Source organism: Aphis gossypii, chromosome X, assembly GCF_020184175.1.
Source record: "Aphis gossypii isolate Hap1 chromosome X, ASM2018417v2, whole genome shotgun sequence".
Lineage (NCBI taxonomy): Eukaryota > Metazoa > Arthropoda > Insecta > Hemiptera > Aphididae > Aphis > Aphis gossypii.
Genome location: NC_065533.1, coordinates 4,479,474 through 4,500,750, shown reverse-complemented (window position 1 = coordinate 4,500,750; position 21,277 = coordinate 4,479,474). Strand labels below are relative to the sequence as shown.

Here is a 21,277-nt window from a genome sequence, read left to right as displayed (position 1 = left end):
TGAGTATATTAATATTTCCAATAACTAAAAATACCTACCTGATAGTCTTAATAATAGGTTTAGTTAAAAATTATTAATTTTTTATTTATGACCTATTAGCTATTTCTTATGTAGGTACTTTTTTGTACTGTTTGTTTAAACTATACACTATTGGTTATTGCTAGTCTCTTTTTTTTCTTTCATTTAATAACAAAAGTTATCGTACATGAATACATGATAATCATAGTAGGGTGTTTGTAGAAAACCTAGATGTGATGTAAAATGATTTTAAAAAAAAGTAAAAATTAAAACAATAAAAAAAAAATAATTTTAATTAAGTATAAGTTATACCTAGAGTACCTAGAGTTATAGGCATGCACAGGGCTTAGTACATATTAGGTATTGCTGAATATTATTCATGTATATTATGTTCTTAAGTAAAAAATTATTTACATATTATAATAACAGTACTTTTTCTTAAGTCTTGAAAATGTATTTGATTGAAAATTTACAAAAATGTAATTTATTTTATTTAATACATCAGTCGTCAATAAATTCATATGTTTATACTTTCATTAAAAAATATTTATACATAGGTAGTCCGAACAAAGTTTTCTACAAGTTAAGAAAAAAATAATTATTATACATTTGATGATATTAAAAATAATTGTATGATAATCAATTCATAGTAAAAAAATGTAGTCATAAATAGGTTGATTTCAATTACAATGCTAAATGCCTTGTAAATTGTAACTACTAACAATACAAACTATAGTAAGTAAGAAAAAGTAAAAATTGTGAATGAAAACTAATTATTTGCAGCCCCTAAGTGTTTCTATAGTTATCCCTGCAACACCCATGCGTACGCCTATGTCTAGAGTAATAAAATGTAGTATCTATGTATATATAGTATCAAGGCCGTAACTGGGGGAGGGTCCAGGGGTACGGACTCCCCCCTCCCCCGACATTTTTAAAAGTAGAAATATTTAACGTAAATTTTAGATAGAAATGATAAGTGTTCAGTATCTATACATATTTAAAAAATGTTGAACCCCCCGAAATCTTTTTTATTTACGGCTTTGTATAATATAACTAGGTAGGTAGGTACCTCAAGAGTTTTCTTTCGTGCATAACGGCATAACGCAATAGATTAAGATTCACATAGCTAGGTAGCCTAGGCCTAGGTCTACTAATGTATTAAAAGGCTGATTTACAATGCCACAAATATTTTGAAAAACACGACATACAGTTACTAACTTTTAACATGATTTTATGAATTATGAAACCAAAAGTTGGTTTACCAAACCAAGTCACTAAAAAACATAAGTTCTCAATATTGAACATTAAATAATAGCCAATAGATAAGTAGGCAAGTATAATAGGCAAGTAATCAGTACCTAATCACAATACCTAATAGAGATTAAAAAGTAACACAAAATATGTTTTAAATTACCTATTAATAAAGGTATTTTTTAATATTTTTATATCACAAAATATTATAATTCAGTAGGTATAATAAAAGTAAAGAATATACTAATATAGTACCTATAACAATAACTGTATCACTTAAATAATTACAACAGTTATTGATATTACTATTGTTTACATAGGTACCTATACAGTATACATATATTTTTTTTTATTAAAGAAAATGGTAGGTATTTAAGTTCATAACATAGATACTGTTGTTAAAGTATATAGGTATCTAAGTACCTAACATAATTATTTATAGTTTATACATACATGTATTTAGTATATCTATAACTGTCATAAAACATACTTTTAAAAAGTATTTAAAATATTACTCAAGTCTCAAAAATGTAGATAGTAGCCAATAGAAAACTACCTATTTATTTAATATTCGATAAAAAATGGTTAATTCTATGGTTTATTTTATTGTTTAAAATGCATTTCGTTGAACATTTTGTAGGAACTATTATAATATATACCTACTTATAAACAAATTTACCCACAAAATATATATATAATATCAACAAATGATGACAAATTTTGAGATTTAATACTTAAACATTTAATATCTAGAGCTGGGATTTTAATTCCCTAAAAATCTCAAAACTACCCTTCAAAAACTCAAAAAACTCAAAAAATGCATTTAAATTATATTTATTATAGCTTAAAAATTGGGGAAAAAAATGTTATGTATTATTTTTTTTTTATACAGTATTTGTTACATGTTTAGTTCTGGACGTACTAATTAATTACTAATTCAGTAAAACTTATTGAGGCCTAGGTATAATAAAATTGTAATCGATGATAACTTGTCGTACTATATAATTTATTATTCGTATCGTCAGCAGTTTGCAGAAAGTCTCTTATTAATCACAACAATTGTAGTTAATTTTATGAACAAAATTGTGAAAAATGCTCTAAAAGCTAAGAAAATGCACTAAAATCGTCAAAAAATGCAAAAACAAGATGACTTTAAAATAATCAGTATCACCCAAAACACATTTTATACTTAGGAACAACGTTTCAAAACACTAGAAAAAAAGACATCTTTGCATCAAAATCCCAGTCCTAGTAATATCGACTTAAATATTTATAAACACCTATTTAAAGTTACAGCCTATTTATAAGGCTATAACAAATAATATTAAAACAAATATACAATTAAAAATGTTATTAAGTACATAAAGTACAATGCACAAATACATTTTTTATATAATTTATAACATAAACAAGTTAGGTAAGTATGATATAATATTGATAAAACTATATTTAATGAGGTTAGGTCTCAATTAAGTTTAAATAATTAATGTAATTTGTTATGACTTCAGACTTGTTTATACTATGAGCTATGTATACGGTATATGGTATAATTACATATTATTAAGCTAGTGTTCAGTGTTCACGTTCTGACTTCTGGAGTATTCACTTTTACCAAACTATACACAATGTATGGGTTTTTAATTTTTAGTATTCAACTATTTCAACTATTACAAAGTGAGGAAGAACTAAAAGATACTAGAATGTACTTTCAAACAAAAAAAGTAAAAGTAGATAGGTATACAATTTCCAAGCTTCCTAAGACCATAATATTATGAAACTTGTTAATAAAAAATTTAGATTCATGTTGAAATGAAAATGAAAATAAATAATAAATTCAATAAATTGAATCTAGGTATTAATGCAATATAAATTATAATATAATAATAATAGTTAGTACTTATAAAATAAAAATGTAGAAATTTGTGGTAGAGGCAATTATTGAATTTACAAAAAATTCCTAAAAATATAAGTGTTAACAATAATTATAATTTGAAAAATGCATTAGTCACAATGTATATTTTTATTTTTTATTTATATATCATACTTAAGTATTTATGATAGATTTAAGAGTTATTTTTAAATAAGTGATTAGATAGATATCTAAAATCAACATTTTATACTAATACGATAAGATAATTTTAACTAATTATTTAGATTTTTGTACTCAATATTTTTTTATTTTACAAATTACTTATTCAAATACAAAGTTTACTGACAAAAAAATTATATTAAAAGATGCTCCGTTGTTAATTTTTTTAAAGATGTAATATTATCATATAGTATAAATAGGTCTTGTGGTATTTAAAGTATTCTTAACTAGAAGCTATGTATCTCTTTAAATACTGAATTATAAAGAAGAAGTGAGTAAATTTTATAAAGTAATATATTGTGACATTATTTGCAGGTTTGTATGTAAAAATACATATGCAAATTAAAGAGATAGATAGTAGATTAGTAGTTTATTAGAATTTCAAGGAATAACTACATGGTATGAAGCTACTAGTATCACAATTTAACAAATTATATTCTCTATTGAAATACATTTTTATTTTTAAATCAACATAAATCTATAAAATATGACAAAAATTATATCGGTTACAAATTAATGATGATTAGGTACACAAACACAACCTTAGTGACAAATCACTTTAACTAAATAGTAATGGTACATCAAATAATAATAACAATAATAATAGGTACTTAATAAATATTGTATACATTTATTGTTCACTAGTTATAGAAACATATTATACTAGCATTAAACAATCTTTTAGATTCAATATGAGCTTATGTGCTCTACCACAGAGTTAAATAAAAATGTCAAAATATAAATATGATAATCTTTAGTTACATGAGTATAAATTAATCAATAGGTATATACATTAATTAAATTGTATAAAAAGTAATCATAGGGGTACCTCATAAGAAAATAATCATTTTATTTTTAAGCTAGGTGGATAAAATTAAAAAAATAAGACTAATATATATTTTTAACAAATAGCAATTAATATCAAAATGATAAAATAAATTTCAAATTCTTATTCAAATGATATAGTGACACTGAGGGTTATACGTTATAACTAATAATGTTGTTAGTAAAATTTTTCTCAATAAAATATTTAACTCAAAAATAAAACTATTATGGTAGTAATATGAATAATATTTAGTATTTAATCAGGAATATATATATATTTCTTTAATGAATGTGAATAATTATAAATCATATTTTTAATGATTATTTGATAAATATTTCATTTAAATTAAGTTAATTTTATTGGCATTAATATTGTATTGCTAATTTAGGAATAATTTGTCTATACTTTTACAATTTAACATTAAAATGTTTTATGTTTTATTGTATATACATTTGTTTTGGTAAATATTTATTTTCCACAACCCTGTAAATCTCAAGTACTACATCAAAATTAATATATATTCAATACAAAAACAACAAAACATATCTTGATTTTAATAGCAATATCCACCTGAAAATCATCTTAGAGCTATCTAAATTATGAATCACCCTGTGCAACATATAAAAAAAATAATATATTAGGTAAACAGTCAAGGTACCTATATATAAAAAGGGTGGATAAAATTGTTAAGATATTGAAATTTATGATATGGAAGTATACAATAAATAGATAAAGTGTATTTAATTGACAAATGTGATTAAAGCCAAAGTTATCTTTTTAAGTGCTGTGCAACTTTATAAAATTTAAATAATCTTGATAATATTTAAAAAGGAAAATGAGATAAAGTTGGTTAATCTACTATATTATACTGATTTTAAATAAAATTCTTAATTAACGTACCAGAGTGTATAAGGATGTTAAATGTATATAATTTATGATTTCTCAATTAAATATTATAAGGATTTATAAGTTATTAATAAGCTTGAAAATTACATTTACAATAGGTATTTATATAAATATATATATGTATATAGAGAGAGAGAATAATTTGAGAAGATAGTTACTTTAAAATAATTTTTTATAATTTTAATAAGAAAAATGAACAATAATTAATTTAACAACCAATGGGTAAAAACTGACTTTGATAAATATAGCCCATTCAAAATACTAATCCAACAAACTTAACTTACTCCAAGATAAATATTCTTCAAAATTAAACATACATTTTAGGTACAATAAAAAATTTATCACAGTTACATTTGTTAAACATGATTAACAGACTTTGGTGCACACACACATAATTCCAAGCAAATTTAGCATCAAATAAAAAATATGAACAATATACAGTAAAATGTTGGATTAATGTATGTATATCATAACTTATTAAAATATACATTAAAATTAGTTAATTTAACTTAGTAATCAATAATCATCAACATTGATTAAAAACTTTGTTTTAGTTAAGCCATTTTAACTATTTATATATTAAATATTTAAATATTAGTAAGTAATTTAAGACATAACAATAAAACAGACAAAATATTAAATTTTAGTTTCCAATTAAATTGTTTTTATCAATTATCATTTAATGATACTTAACTCTTAAAACAATTTTTTTTTTTTTTTTTTTGATGCTAAATAATAATTCATTTAAATAATTATAAAAAAAAATACAGTTATTTTTAAAATATACCAATTTTGGTTTACCATTACAAAAACATAAAGTTAAAATCATCAAGAACAATAATTAAGTATAATTTGGTAAATTTTGTATACATTAAAATAAAATATGATAGTATTTATTATTTTCAGAAATACTTTTTCAATTTCAAAAAATATTACACTTATAACTCATAGTATATATAAAAAAAATAACAACTTTTTTTGACTGTACATTACAATTCATAAAACTAATATTCAAAGTAGTTAAGTGGCTTTTATTTTGTTCGAAATTAGTTTAATAATTTAATAACATAAATAGTAATCACTATGACAAATGTTAGACTATAAGATTTTTTCAATTGAAAATAAATTAAAATAAAATATTAATCAACGAGTAAAAAGATAAAATAAATATTATTTAAATACTAATAGTTAACACATAGTTGATATTAACTACAGACAGTACAAATCTGTAATATATGTAAAATGTATATAAGGATAGAGATTCTATAAATATAAATTTTTATTTTATATTATTTATTTATTTTTACAATTTAATTGAAGGATCTCTTAAAATACATTAAAGTATACACTTTCTAGCAATCCCAATATTTATAGTTTTTGTTAAATACAATGATGAAATTTTTTTAATTTAAAAATAATACATAAATATACCAAGAAATGTTGACATTTATAATTTACAATAAATAGAAGTAATTATAATATAAACATTTTAATTTATGTCAGCATGATCGGACTTAAGACAAGATAATATAGATGATGTACAATTAAATTTAAATTTGTATATAAATATTAATAACATTTTGCTAAATTAAAGTACTGCATATAATAACTTGAAGAGATCAGAATTCAAAAATATTGGGACTACAGTGAAACATAACTTTTTAGTACATGAAGTCACCCACTAGAAACTTAACAAAAACTAAAGCACGATTCTTTAAGTTATTTGGATGAAACATAGAAGTTTGAAGATGCAATAAACTGACATATTCACTAATTTTCCATAACTCTGGAGTAAATAAAAATAAGTTTGTGGTTCCATAAGTTATAACTTTCAAGACAAACTGTATTTTAAGTATACTAATGAATATAATGCTACAACATTGGTTTGATACATTGATCATATAATATATTAAATCATGTATTGAGTTGTAAAGGAAAATAATTAAAACTTATAAAAATAATTTTTATTTAAAAAATAACAATTTAAAAACTTGAGGCAAACTATAAATATTTTCAAGACTAGATAGTTGCATAAATTTGAATGTAGGAATAGTAAATAAATGGCCAGCTATATGAGATTATATGCTTGAAATAAATAGTTAATTAAAAAACTAATATTTCTTTCTAATTATTTTTAAAAATGTTTAATTATATTTTTTCCTAAGTTAAGATTTTTAACATTGTTTTCTTATTAAAATATAATAAATCCATTGTTATAGTTATGCATTGTTGTTGAATCCTTCTCAATTTACCAGATATTTTCAATTTTTTTAATGAGAGATGTAATTTGTTTTATAAAAATGGATTGCTTGAATGTTTATTTAATGGAGATGCTGATCCAACCTATATATTAAATAGACACTTCTTATAACATTATTTAATTTTTTGATGAATACAACAAAATTAATTAAAAGTTAATTACTTTAAATGGATTTGAGAAATCTGCATTCCAAGGTGTTACATCATTAAAACCCATTGATTGGCTGGAAGTTAAACCATTTGGCCATTGAATATTATTCTGCCAATCATCTAAAAAGTTAATAGTATTATATTCAAACTTAAAAAAAATAAAAATGAATAAATAAATAAATATTAGATGTACAAAGATTTGTTTTTAAAGTAGATTAAGTGTTTTTTTTATCAATTTTAATAAACTTACAGTATTTAAATAGAAGTTTGATAATTAAATATATGATTTATAGAACTATTTTTATTTACCTAATAATCAAATTAAAATATAATACGCCATATCAAAATAATAAACATAATTATGTAAAAAAAATGCTCTTTCTACAAGTTGAATATACTAAAGTAATATATTAAACTTTAAAAATATCTATGGTAATAAATAGTGAGTAATAAAAATACAATAAATAATTTTTTAACTATTATTTTATAACAATTAAAGATCTATCCCAAATGCTTAACCTTTTTATTATTTTTTTTTTTTTACTGCAACTTTTAGGTAATTTTTTAAATCTAAAATGGTGAATGTATTGATTTTACAATGATGCATCTTTTTATTTATTTATTTTCTGAATTAACTCCATATTTTGATGTAATAAAAATTTTTGATTTTTCAAATTTCCAATTATTTTAATTTTAATAGATATGACACAATTTTTGTTTTTGTCTAAAATGGCTTAAAATTTATTAAAATTTAAAATATAAAAACACAATTTTTTACAAATGTATAAATAAAATTTTAATAATATTTATTAGAATTATCAAAACTACTAATTATTTTGAAGTATAATCATACATTTTTAATTTTTATACATAATATATTAAAATTATATTAATTTTTACACTTTAATACCCTATAATTTATTATTGATAAATAAGTAAAGATACTCAATAAAGATGGATCTAAAAATGTTGTACATAAAATCGCTCAAAATAACTAATTCAATAAATTTAAAAGTAAATATACCTGGTATGTTATTTGAAAATGGATTAACTACATGATTCGATGACGCCCAATCATCTTGAATACTATCTAAATTATTAATGAAAAATAAAGAAATCATTAGTATTTAAATCAATAATGAATAACAAAACATAATGTTAAGAATACTTAACAATGTATAGGTAACAATCAAAATTGGGTTCAGCAGAATAAATATTGTGTACTTAATACTAGAGTAGATCGATTTGATATCAAATTTAAAAATAAGGTTAAGTACCTAATATCATCAATGCATGTGTATTATATATGGTTATATTGAAATTAAAATTTAAAAGTGAGAAATCAGTATTTTAAAGTTGTAATATTTTTTTAATTTACATTAAAATTAAAATATAATTTAAAGCCTAGGGATACCCAAGATAAATCATTAAGATCTCATTAAAATGCTTAATATCCTACAAATTTAATAATATCAGGGTCAATTGGTTATAATATTTAACTTAACAAATAACAATACAATATTTGTTTTACTAAGTAAATATTTGGTAAATTGTATATTTATAAGACAAAGGTTAAGTTACAGATATGAGAATAAGAAAATTTAACATTCTCTTAACCATAAGCATTATTACTTTTGAATGGGTTTTGAGGTGTATTTTCAGAAACTTGACTGCTCCATGTTCCATTCAAAGATGCATCGGAACCTATAACAATTTGTAATAGTAAGTTTAATTTATAAGAAAACTATTTTTTACTTACTCCATGCAGAACTGTTACTATTATTTAATTGAGGAGGAGTATCTTGTTGAACTTGGGATTTCATCAAGCAATCGAGATCTTTCAATGCAGCATAACGATCTTCAGTTGGTGCTTGACTTACTGCACCATTGGATTTCCAACTAGTACTAGGACTTGTACTTTCAATAGCAACACCTACAGTTTATGTAATAAATTTAAAAATGATAATAAGAATACATTTATTTTTTTTTGTAAAACAGCTAAAATGTTAATTTATTATTTATTACCAGGGCCCAGACTTTATACCACAGATAAGTACAATAGTATGCACCATTGTATAACAATATAACATAATAAATCTAGAAATAATTGCTGTAAATGTCTTTATCAAAATATAGAAAATAACAGCAAGTTAGTTTACATAATTTATAATCATGAATTAAATTTTTACAAACCTATCTTTAAAGAGGTATAGTCATACTTTACAAAATGTTGTAAAAATAAATTTATAAAAGAAAATTTATTTACTATATCTATTAACTTTTCTTTTTTTAAAAGGAACAATGAATACAATATTTACTATACAATTATATGTGTTCTTCTGCTGTTTGATTATCAGCACCTTTTGGGACTGTAAAAATACTTTTATTTTCAACTTTAAGGGTGATTTTTTTTTTTTTTTTATTATTAAAAAATTGGATGTAGTTAATACTTATGTAAAGAAGAGAGTCAAATGTAAAAAAAATTACAATACTAATGTAATAAATAAAAATCAAACTAAGGAAAAATGGTAATTTAGCAAAACCAGTATTAGACAATATTAATTTTATTAGGTAAGACTCAAAACGCTAATGAATAACCAATATACTTGAAATTATTACCAAATATAATATATTATCATTTTTTAGAAATAGATATTTTCAATAATTTTGAACTATCCATAGACAATTGACATTTTGTTGTTTTTTTCTACAAATATTGATAAATGTTTTCATTCAATTAAAATTCAAAAACTTAATTCAAGATTAATTAAAAATATTGAAGATACATAAGATTTTTTAAACAGCATTTAAGTTGAAATGTTAACAAAATCAAAAGGTTAAAAATTATTTTGAAGTTAAAAATGTATAGTGGTTTAATTTTTAAAGCTAAGACTTGAAATTGAATATTAAGTCCCTCATAAATTATTTTACTGGAAACACATCTAAAAAAATATATAAATTTGATTTTCTTCTAAAAATATTTGAAGTTAAAATGTTTATGGTGGTTTATTTTATTCCTTTTCATACTTAACTTTCAATACAAAACTACAAAATTGATTGAAAATATAAAATGCATATTATATGCAATTTATTTAAAATTGCATACTTTGAATCTTAAAGTTCTACAACTAAATATTTCTTACTCTGCTATTTTTATCTGTATTCTAGAATAATTAAAAATTCTTATAAAAACTGAGCCCTGTTATTATAACTAAATAAACAGGATTATCCACATAATAAAAAAAAAATACTCAAATATTTTTATTATAACTACTCTAATTATGCAAACTTAAAATTTTCTTTCTCTTTTAATAATTAAATATGTTTATCAATTTATTTATGAGTTATTTTTTCATAACTCATGAATATATTGTTATTTATCTAAATAAAATCATTAATATTAATCATAAAAATTGTTTTATATTAAACTACTTTAAGTTCATTCTAAAAAATAAAAAAAAATGTCAAATATAACATGCATACAGAATTTAGGTACATAAAAATATCCCTTGAAAGAACATAATACATGTATTGCCTCTGTTTTACAAATGCACAACATTGCAAATTTGCATTCAACAGAAACCATTTAGTATTGTTAACTTTATATTTTTAAATTAGTTAATTGACCTATAATTAAATTTAAAGTTAACATTATTATTTGCTCACTTTATTTGGTTATTTTTGGATTCGCGGTAGAATAATGATTCGAATAATTTTATAATGAGTTTTTTTTTATATAGTGTCCAAAACACTTTAATAGTAGAAAATATTCTTCAATTTAAAATTTTCAGTATAGTTTCCTGTAGGTAATAAAGGCTAGACTGCTAGAGTGCTTTCAAAATAATATAAAAATATGAAATCATAATACAAAATGACACAGAAGTTGTTATTTTAACAATTTAATTTTAAAAGGCATAGGTACAATTTATTTTTATAAACGTCAAAGTCAAATCAGAATTCATCAAAATTATGAAGAATAGTTTTAAAAATGTAAAAAATTTTAAGTTTTTAAATATAAAACTAGAAATTTTAATAAGGCTATCTTCATAAGTAGTCAATACCTCAACCAAAAAATCTAAAAATTTAATCAAGTCTACTGTATTACTAGCAGTTAAATAAACCATTTTAATACCTATAATATAAATAATAAATATAGGCTGACAGACTGTGTGTACTGAGCCTTGATTTTTTCAATTTCATAAATAATGATTTATTCAAACTAACACATTCATGACAGTTACCAACTCAAAAATGAGATACACTCATTATATTATTAAGAGTTAAAAGTGTGTAAGATTTAGTCATTTTATTAATTTATTATAAATCATTTTAAAATCAAAATAATCAACTAGAACCCAGATAATATTTCACCTTAAAATTTTATAAGTCAATTTACTGTAATATTAAATTATTAATATCAACAACAGAAAATAGTTTTTGCTGAAAGCTATTTTTTTCATGTTTATGTATGTAAAATAAAAGACAATACATGTTGGCAATACATCATCATAATACTTTAGTTTTAAATTATTTTATTTTTACTAAATTATAAATGTAAATAATTACTTTAAATTTAAATTATAATTAATTAATTTAATTATAATTTATAATATTATATAATTAAAAATATAAGAAAAATTTAGTAAAATGCATTATTAATATCTAAACAACAATACTGTGTTTAATTGGTAACTAATTTTGGAATTTAATTTATAATTGCTTATAATATTTTTTAGTACACAAGTGATTTCATAGGCTAATTTTATTATTCTAATTAAAAATAAATAGTGTATACTCTAAAATGTAGTTTAAAATTTATGATATTTGTATAAATAGATATGAAATACAACAGAAAAAAAAGAACTAATAAAATCAAGCCAATATTAAAAAAGTGTGATTGCAAACAATATTATTTCTAAGCTTTACAACCAAGGATGGGAATAATCACATCACCAAACCAATTAAAGACTCACTCCATCGATTATTTATGTTGTTCGGTTTTCTTGCTGGTGAAAATTGAATTGGATTTGATGTCAAATAATCAAAATATCCAGTTTGAAGAGGTTGAACAAACTTAAAATTTAAGTCTTGACACAAACCAACAAATATTAACTCATCGTAAATTCATTTTATTATATTTCTACGAGAACACCACACCCACATTATGTTGTCTCCTACTTTAAAGTATGTAACATAACAAATCTATGTTCATTTAGTTTGTATATTTAATATTAATGTGAGTTTAATGATTTTTAAACTTAACAGTAACAAATATTTTCTATTATTATGTGAGGTGTTTTTTTTTTTGTAAATTTTTAACATATTTTTATACATTTATAACTTGTTTATAATTAAAGAATCAAAATATCACAATTGATATTTTTTCTACTGAGTTTAATAATTAGTTAATTTGCTTTTATATTAAAACTAATGAAGTAATGAAACTTACTAAATGAGAATGCTTACCATAAATTTGCTATATTACTTTCAAGGTAGTGACAACAAATTGGGATGTGATGTTCTTTTAAGTGAACTATTTAATTTTCTTAATTTGTTATATTATATTGAAAAAATTTTAAGCATAATTTAAAATTTCAGAAAAATTGGATTTTAAACAAGTGTAGAGGGAAAATTCTGAATTCAAGGGTTTAAAGGTTTAAAAGCAAATAAATAAAAAAAAAGGAATTATATTAATAAATCTGTTAATAATTAAGACAGAAATTATGATACATCAAACCCCAATTTGTTAAAACTTTTTAAAATTACTAAATATAATTAGTTTTATTTATTACTTTTTATATTAAAAATTAAAATACTAACATTTATGTAAATTGATAATGTAACATAAGAGTTATTATTATAAAGGTAAACATAGTTTATACTACCAATGCTTTAATTTTATTACTGCACTAATTTAACTAAAATATAATTATTAATAGTATATAATAACATAATCAATTAAAATAAAATATTAATATCATATAATTTATAAAGTAATATTTTTTGATTAAAAATAAATCACAGAAAAATTATCTAATTTAAAAAGTGCCAACAAAATGTTTAATTCTTACAATTTTAAGTAAATAAATCTTTAATGTAATACTCAAATCTTACAATTATAATTTTTGATTTTTTTTTAAGTTACCAAATTTTTGTGATATAAAAAAAGTCATGACTTGCTATTAAATAGTAATCATGCTTAGTAGTTATGTTTAAATAATTAAATGTATTTCTTTACTGTATATTAAGTGTTATACATACCAATATTTTTAGGAGTATCAAAAGATGTAGAAAATACTGGGTTATTTTCAAAATTTGCAAAAGATTGGGATGTTTGAATTGGAGATTGATTTTGGTTTGAAGATTCATCTTTAAAAAACTCAAATTTGTTTGAGGATGATATATTTATTGCAGGTGTAGTAGTAGTACTAGGTTTCTATAGATAATAAATAAATTAAAAGTATATGATTAAATATGGAAATAAAATATTAAAATAATTAGATATTTTTATACATTTAAATACTTGAATAATTTATATTTACTTGATGATTTGTAGTAATATTGGTAACAGTAGGTCTTGTCTGAATGCCATTGCTTAGTTTTTGTGAAACTTGATCAGAATAGTACATTTTTTTTTCATATTTTGCGACCATAAAATCTTTTATTTGTTTTTCATCATTTGTAGGTTGTTTTGAGTCGTACATCCCTAACCAGACCCTTTCACAACTCTACAACATAAGTTTAAATTTGTTTGAATTTCAAGTAATTGAGTTATAAATCATATACAACATATTTCATGTGTGTTCATAATAGTTATATAGAAATAGAATGATTCAAAACACAGGATATTAAGAAGATATACCACATAATATGTTGTCTTACTAACCATACTAAAATATACGTCCAATTTCATGTTTTTAGCTTAAATATTAAAGTCAAATGATCTCTGTTAAATATATAATAGATAAATAAAAATGGTCATAACTTAAAAACTAAAATACCATAAACAATCGACAAGAAAACACAGATTATGTTCTTATCTTTAAATTTGACAAAAGAGATTATTCGACTCTACTTTTTAAGCACAATGAATGTATATTTTGGTATGGTATGAATTAGTAAAACAAAGACAACACATGTGAGTAAGACATCCCTTTAAACAGATAATTATTATTTTTTTATGTACAAAAATTATTGTATAAACCTTAATACCAATCAATACAATGTCATATAATGTCATTATGAGCAAAGATATAAATTATAAAAACTTGAGTTTATAAAATAATTGATATTAACTGTTCTAATACATTCTGTACATTGTATGCACAAAAAATAATAAACTAATATTATTAAATAAGGCATATTTTAATGTATGAATAACTTAAAAATGGCATATATTATTTAAAAAAATATAATACATCATCAAACAAAAATTATTTGATGAAGTATTGTTTTTAATAAAAATATCATCGAGCTATCTGTTTTAAATTGAATTGAATGATCACATACTAAAATAATATTCAATACATAATCAAGCAAATATATTATTCTATCAATCATATAAACACTATTGCATAACATTTAAAATAAATAAATTATACTATAGGATACGTAAGATGAATATAAATCTTTGAATACAATTCGTAATAAAACTAAATCAAATATTTCTACTATAAATGTCTAGTGTCTACACATGGTATAATTTTCATTAAATGTAAGATTTTTTGTTATAATAAGACACTTGAAATATTCTAGTTTAATCAATATTTTTAATTCTTGGTATAAAAGTTTAAAAGCATAATATTCTTTGTATAATATTCTTGTGTTCTTTGTATATTTTTCTTATAATAATCAAAAATAAATATAAAAATATTATCATAATTTTTTTTATAAGGGTTATATTAACAGAACTGAATAAAAATAACAGTAAAATATATCACTGAATTTAGTAATACGGATACAAAAGTCAGTTTATAAAAATTGTCTCTATGAAAATCGTAGTTTAATAACTACCAGTAAAATTACATTTTCAAAGTATTTATACTTATTTTAAACAAATCTATTCACCTCATTTTATACACAAGTCGTAATTTTCTGGTAATTAGTTTACAGTTACATACATGAGTTAAAGCTCAGAGTGCTCAGACTTATTGCTGGTCAAGCATTTTTAATGCTAGGATTATTACACATTTCAACATATTTTGTATGCTTATGTTTTATCATCTAAATTAAGTATTATTTGTATTTTATGTTATTTTAAAATAAATTATGTAATTTATTTTGATTAATTTTCTGTTATATATTTTATATTAATAAATGTATTAGACCAGCAGATCCCAAACTATGTACCATGAGCATTTTCCAGGAGCACCATGACTCATAAACAATTATTTATAATTTACTGTAAATTTTTATTAATTTTAAATTTAATCTTGTAAAAAAAAAAATATTTCGTGTATAAAAAAGATCAACTGGTGGATCTTTCTAGGAATACAGGCCAATCAAGTAATAAATTATTATTAAGAAACAATAAATAATTTTCCTTTGGAGCTTAGGTAGACCTTTTTTTATTTTTGCACATCAAACATAGGTATTTCTAAAGACCTGAATTCTCCTGGTTATTGATCATTAGGGACTTAAAATTTGAAATGTAGCTCACTTGAAAAGGTTAGTTAGTCAGACCCCTGTGATAAAATATCAGACTGAGAATTTGTAACATATTAAATTGTAATATCGACAACTATTGAGAATGAGATGTTAACTTAACTTAACTTAACTTTTAACTTAACTCCTCTGAGGTTATATAAATATAAAATTATTACATATTTCTATTACATTATGTGATTATTATGTTGTGAACAGTTTTTGTAGCTAATATAAAAACAAAACGACTCAACCATCTAAATTTTGAATAAGGTTATTGCTGTTTTGAACAAGTTGTTTGATTATTACTAAAAGTTAATACAATGTTATAGTCACTAAGTTACTACAAATTATAAAAAGTATTATTTCATAATTTGATAAAATTAATTTCATTCATAACTATTTTATTTTATCTGTACGAGATATTTCTACTTGTGTGGTCTAATGTAGTTATGTTTGTGAAATTGTTGTAAATGAAATGTGAAAATTACCCGCTAGTAACTTTTTTATAAATAAAAACATATTTAAATACAACTATTGCACACATGTGTATTATGTATAACACCTTTGTGCATATATAAATATAAACATAAAACACATACCTATTTAAATAATACAATGACACCATGAAAAAATACAAATGTATCAATTTATTTAGTAGTCACAGTTGTAGACTATAGTTTAGTTAACTATAATCTATATTCCATAAAATTATACCTATTTATAATATTATTATAATATTATAATAATAATAATATTATTAATATTATTTACAGCATTTAAATACTACACTATACTACTGTTATCTTTATTTTTGCATCAATAAAAGCTTATTTATCTAAGTTATGATTTATTATTTATTAGTAATAACCAAAATAATTATCCAACAATAAGCAGTTATTAAAGGAATCTGGTTTTTTATCTTTATTATGATATGGAAGTAGCATTATTGAGTTACAAGAATATCATACCCACATGGCCACAAGTGTTGCTCTGTGTTTCTAACGTACATAATAGAAAACTTGTATTCAGTAGGACCCATTTTATGTTCTTAGTTTTCATTTTGGAGTCAATTTACCTATTAACAAAGTTGAAGGTAAAAATATTACCATATGAGCTTTAATTGATATTTTTATTTTTAAATGAGTTATAACTATGTAAAATATTGAAACTTTAAAATGCTCATAACTCATTTTAAATTTAGAATATCAATAAAAACCTATGTGATGCCCTAGATAATATTCTTCACTTTAAGTTTGTTAATAGATAAATTAACTCCAATATCAAAACTAACAATATAAAATGGTTACTGCTGAACACAAATTTGGTATGATGTACATTAGTAAGTTGGAACCAACACGTATGGGTATGATGTCCTCTAAATACAATAATGTGGTGTTTCTATCAATTATAAAATTATAGACTTTACGGGAAGGGGATACTACATTCATAGTTATTATAATAACAATACTGTCCTACTGAAAATTACAACAAATAAACAAATCGTGAACTTGTGTTTAAATAATTCATCATTAGACGATAAAAATATATGGAGAAAATGTTAGAGAATAAATTCTTTCAAATGAAACATCAAAAATCAAATATTTTAATAAAAATATCAATTAATACAAAATTTTGTTTCGAAAATAAAAATAAGATATTACAAAATAAATATAATTTTGTCCTCTCGTTAGGTTAATTTAAAATTATTAGGTACTCTGTTTAAATAACTAATATCTAATTAGTAAATAGTGTAATACAAAATACATATTTATTATAGTTAGATAAATACTCAATTTTTCAAATTATATCATAGGTAACACTTATTAAGACTTAATTATGTTTTTGTAAAACATAAGCAACCTTAATGGCATATAATATCACTTACCTCGTTTCCCCTGGATTTTATAAAGTCAATTTCCTCAGTGCTAAATGTTGCCATTGATACGCTTTTCACTCTGTGTGGTGGAGTAAGGCCTCGTCTAAAAAACAAATGTATTGTACTTGAAAAAATGATCACAGTTATTTTTTTTTATAATGATGCAATCAAATTTATCATGAAACATATGTATGTCTGTCACTTTGTTGACACTAAATAATATTATTTAAAACAGATGGGAAAATTAAAGTAATTTAACAAATAACATTACCAATAATTTTAAATAATTTACCATCTCCTATCAAATTGAATAGTACTTTTCAGCAGTTATACTATATCTTTATTTGTTTATGTTTAAATTGTTCTATACTATACATATAATATATCTAATACTATGCAATTAAAATGCATATAACATTGGAAGTTCAATATCTACTATTTATTACTACATCAAGTTTTTAAATGAGCGCACAAAATTACCATTATAAATGCCTTAAATAACACTTATATTTTTTATGATTTGGTTTTTATATACAAATATTATTTTGAGAATCAACATAAATACACAATATATACAGTTATTTATTCCTTAACATGTGTTGATATTAGGAATTAAAAATACAATAAGTTTTAATTGGACAAGAAGTAATCATTTTTAATACAATTTTTCTGATGTTTAACTATAAATATATATGGTAAATAAATTCACAATTAACTAACCCAAATTTACAAGAATAAATGTTTTTAATTAATTTTTTTTTTTCAATTATTTTAATACCAAGTTAAAAGAGGTAGATAGGTGAGTACTGCTCTGTAGATTAAGAGTCAAGTGAATCACAATAATTATAGGTCTGTTAAATAATTTAAATTTTATTAGATATCATTGAATACGAAAAACGATTCTGAGCAGAAACAGTGTATCAGTCTATATCACCAAATTATAATGTTAACTGATGTAACTATAGAGTCATTTATTTTACTTTTATAACATAGAGAAGCAGTACTGGATCTAGTATATTTTTTATCTGGGGCAAAGTATAAAATTAGCTCCCTACCCCTTTGTTATGCCCACAATTTGGCGTCGTAATGTAGCGCCCCCGACCAAAACTTCCGGGGCAAGTGCCCCGGTTCGCCCCTCCCCTAGATCCGGCCCTGTAGAGAAGCATGGTTTAATTTTTTCCGAAGTTATTGCATTTATTATATTATAGTACCTAATATACATTTATGACATATTATATCAACTTATATAAATAACTAAAATTTAATACCATATTTCTATAAATAAAGTAAAACAATAAAAATAGATTCATAATACCTATAAATAAAATAAATCAAAAATGTTATTGTGTATAGAATAACAGATAATAATATGAAATACATGTAGGTTTATTTTGCCAATTACTGAAAATAATATTGGTTTTTTTTTACTTTTAACCCCCTCCCCCGGTCCTAACAGACTACAAACTAGATCAAATTTGATCCAGAAAATACAATTTGAATTCAATATCATATTCTAATTATTAAAAAAACCAAAAAAAAAATAACTATTTAATGAATGAAATTGAAATAACGAAAAACATTTTAACTTGAAATGCTCATAAAACATTGATTTGGCTTTCCATAAATATTTTTTTGATACAAATACATTTTTGTAAATTTTCTCAAAATTCTGACTTAAAATAAGTTAAATACAAAAAGGAAGTCTCCTTAGTGGATAATTTATTATTATTTATATTACTAAGTATTAAGAAATTGTTTCTATAAGTAATTCAAAAGATTGAACCGAATTTTTTTCAAAAATAATACATATATTAATATAAAATTAAATATTGTTATAATTATTTTATAAAGTGATGCTTATAAATCATAAAATGGTGTTAATAGGATACGCATGTGTTGTCTTCAATTTGCATTAAGTAGTTCCAATTTTGTGTTATTAGTTTAAATGTTATAGTACATTGATTTATCATCAAACTTAAAGGTTAGATCATTATCTGTGTTTCATGTTGGTATTTTACAACATTTTAATGTTTAAGCAAAGTTATGAGTGTGCAAGACATTCAAATTTAAAAATACTTATAAGTTATAACTCACTTGAATGGTAAAACATTGTAAAAACTAACGAATAAAACACTAATAATGTTCAAATGTTTAAGATTAATGATAGGTACACTAATAATATATTCAAAAACACAAAATTGGAACTACTAAACATAAATATGCTATTGTCTAGGTGTAAAATAAAGAATTGAAAGAAACTAAGGACTGAAGATAGTTCATTTGTGGTATAAGTTATCTTAAAATTAATATAAATATTTTGAAAACTCAATATTAATATGCATAAGAATCATAACAAAAAGCTTCAAATCTCTATATGATTAGATAATGTTTTTCGAATTACAAGAAAATTACTAATTACTTCAACATTTTATTTTCACTCATAAAACTAAATGTTGTTTAACATTTATCATTTTGTTAATACATATATATATATATATATATACATATGTGTAAAAATCAATTATTAAAAAGTATCTATGTGTAAATATAAATGATTATCTTATTAGTACCGTTTAGTTATATAATTATAAAATGTTATTTAGAGAAGTAAAACACATCATTCTCAATTGTATAAGACACATGACATTTTTATTTTATTATATTATATAATTAATATGTATAGGAACTCCGTATACCAGAAATGAGCTTGCTCAGTTGGTATAAGTATCAGCTCTTATCACTATTATTGTAATAATTTAATTTTTGTTATTTGATTATTGTATTGAAATAATGATATTGATTTTGATGAAATAAATAAAAATAAAAAAAAATAAAATATATTTACATCTGTATGTATGTAAATTTTATATGTAAAATAATACATTTTTTCAGCAAAAATAAATATATTGACTGCAAAATGGACAAGGTTGTAATGGCCAAAATTAATTATATACAACAAAATATATACTTCACAATTACCATAACAATTGATTCATCTATCTAATTTTATTTTTATTTTATGTCCTAATAGACAACTATGAATAGTAGCATCTATCCAATACATGGACATTTGACCTTTGGTTATAATTAAAAATATCTTAGGTATTTTTATTAGAGTTTTATTAGAATCCTTTATTAGTTACTAGCTCCAATGTTTTATTAAAACTTGCAATATCAATATAGTCCTATAGACACGGTATTATTTATAAATTATAATCAATATATTTTATGCTAAAATTTACTCATATTTTATTAA

At 21.8% G+C, this 21,277-nt stretch overlaps 1 protein-coding gene across 4 annotated transcripts in view; it reads right to left on the bottom strand.

Moving 5' to 3' along the window:
- Positions 1-3,774: 3,774 nt before the first annotated feature.
- LOC114126597 (arf-GAP domain and FG repeat-containing protein 1) overlaps positions 3,775-21,277 on the bottom strand; it is a 36,135-nt gene continuing 18,632 nt past the window's right edge. For 3 of the 4 annotated variants that reach the window (XM_050206486.1, XM_027990579.2, XM_050206487.1), the window contains exons 2-10: positions 18,031-18,124; positions 14,042-14,227; positions 13,761-13,935; positions 12,473-12,586; positions 9,259-9,432; positions 9,132-9,203; positions 8,524-8,589; positions 7,513-7,619; positions 3,775-7,433 (exon numbers count right to left, since the gene is read on the bottom strand). In XM_050206486.1, the coding sequence (XP_050062443.1) occupies positions 7,383-7,433; positions 7,513-7,619; positions 8,524-8,589; positions 9,132-9,203; positions 9,259-9,432; positions 12,473-12,586; positions 13,761-13,935; positions 14,042-14,227; positions 18,031-18,084 (999 nt within the window). In that variant the 5' untranslated portion in view covers positions 18,085-18,124 and the 3' untranslated portion in view covers positions 3,775-7,382. The remainder of the gene's footprint in view (positions 7,434-7,512; positions 7,620-8,523; positions 8,590-9,131; positions 9,204-9,258; positions 9,433-12,472; positions 12,587-13,760; positions 13,936-14,041; positions 14,228-18,030; positions 18,125-21,277) is intronic. The other variant, XM_027990580.2, reaches the window with a different exon arrangement.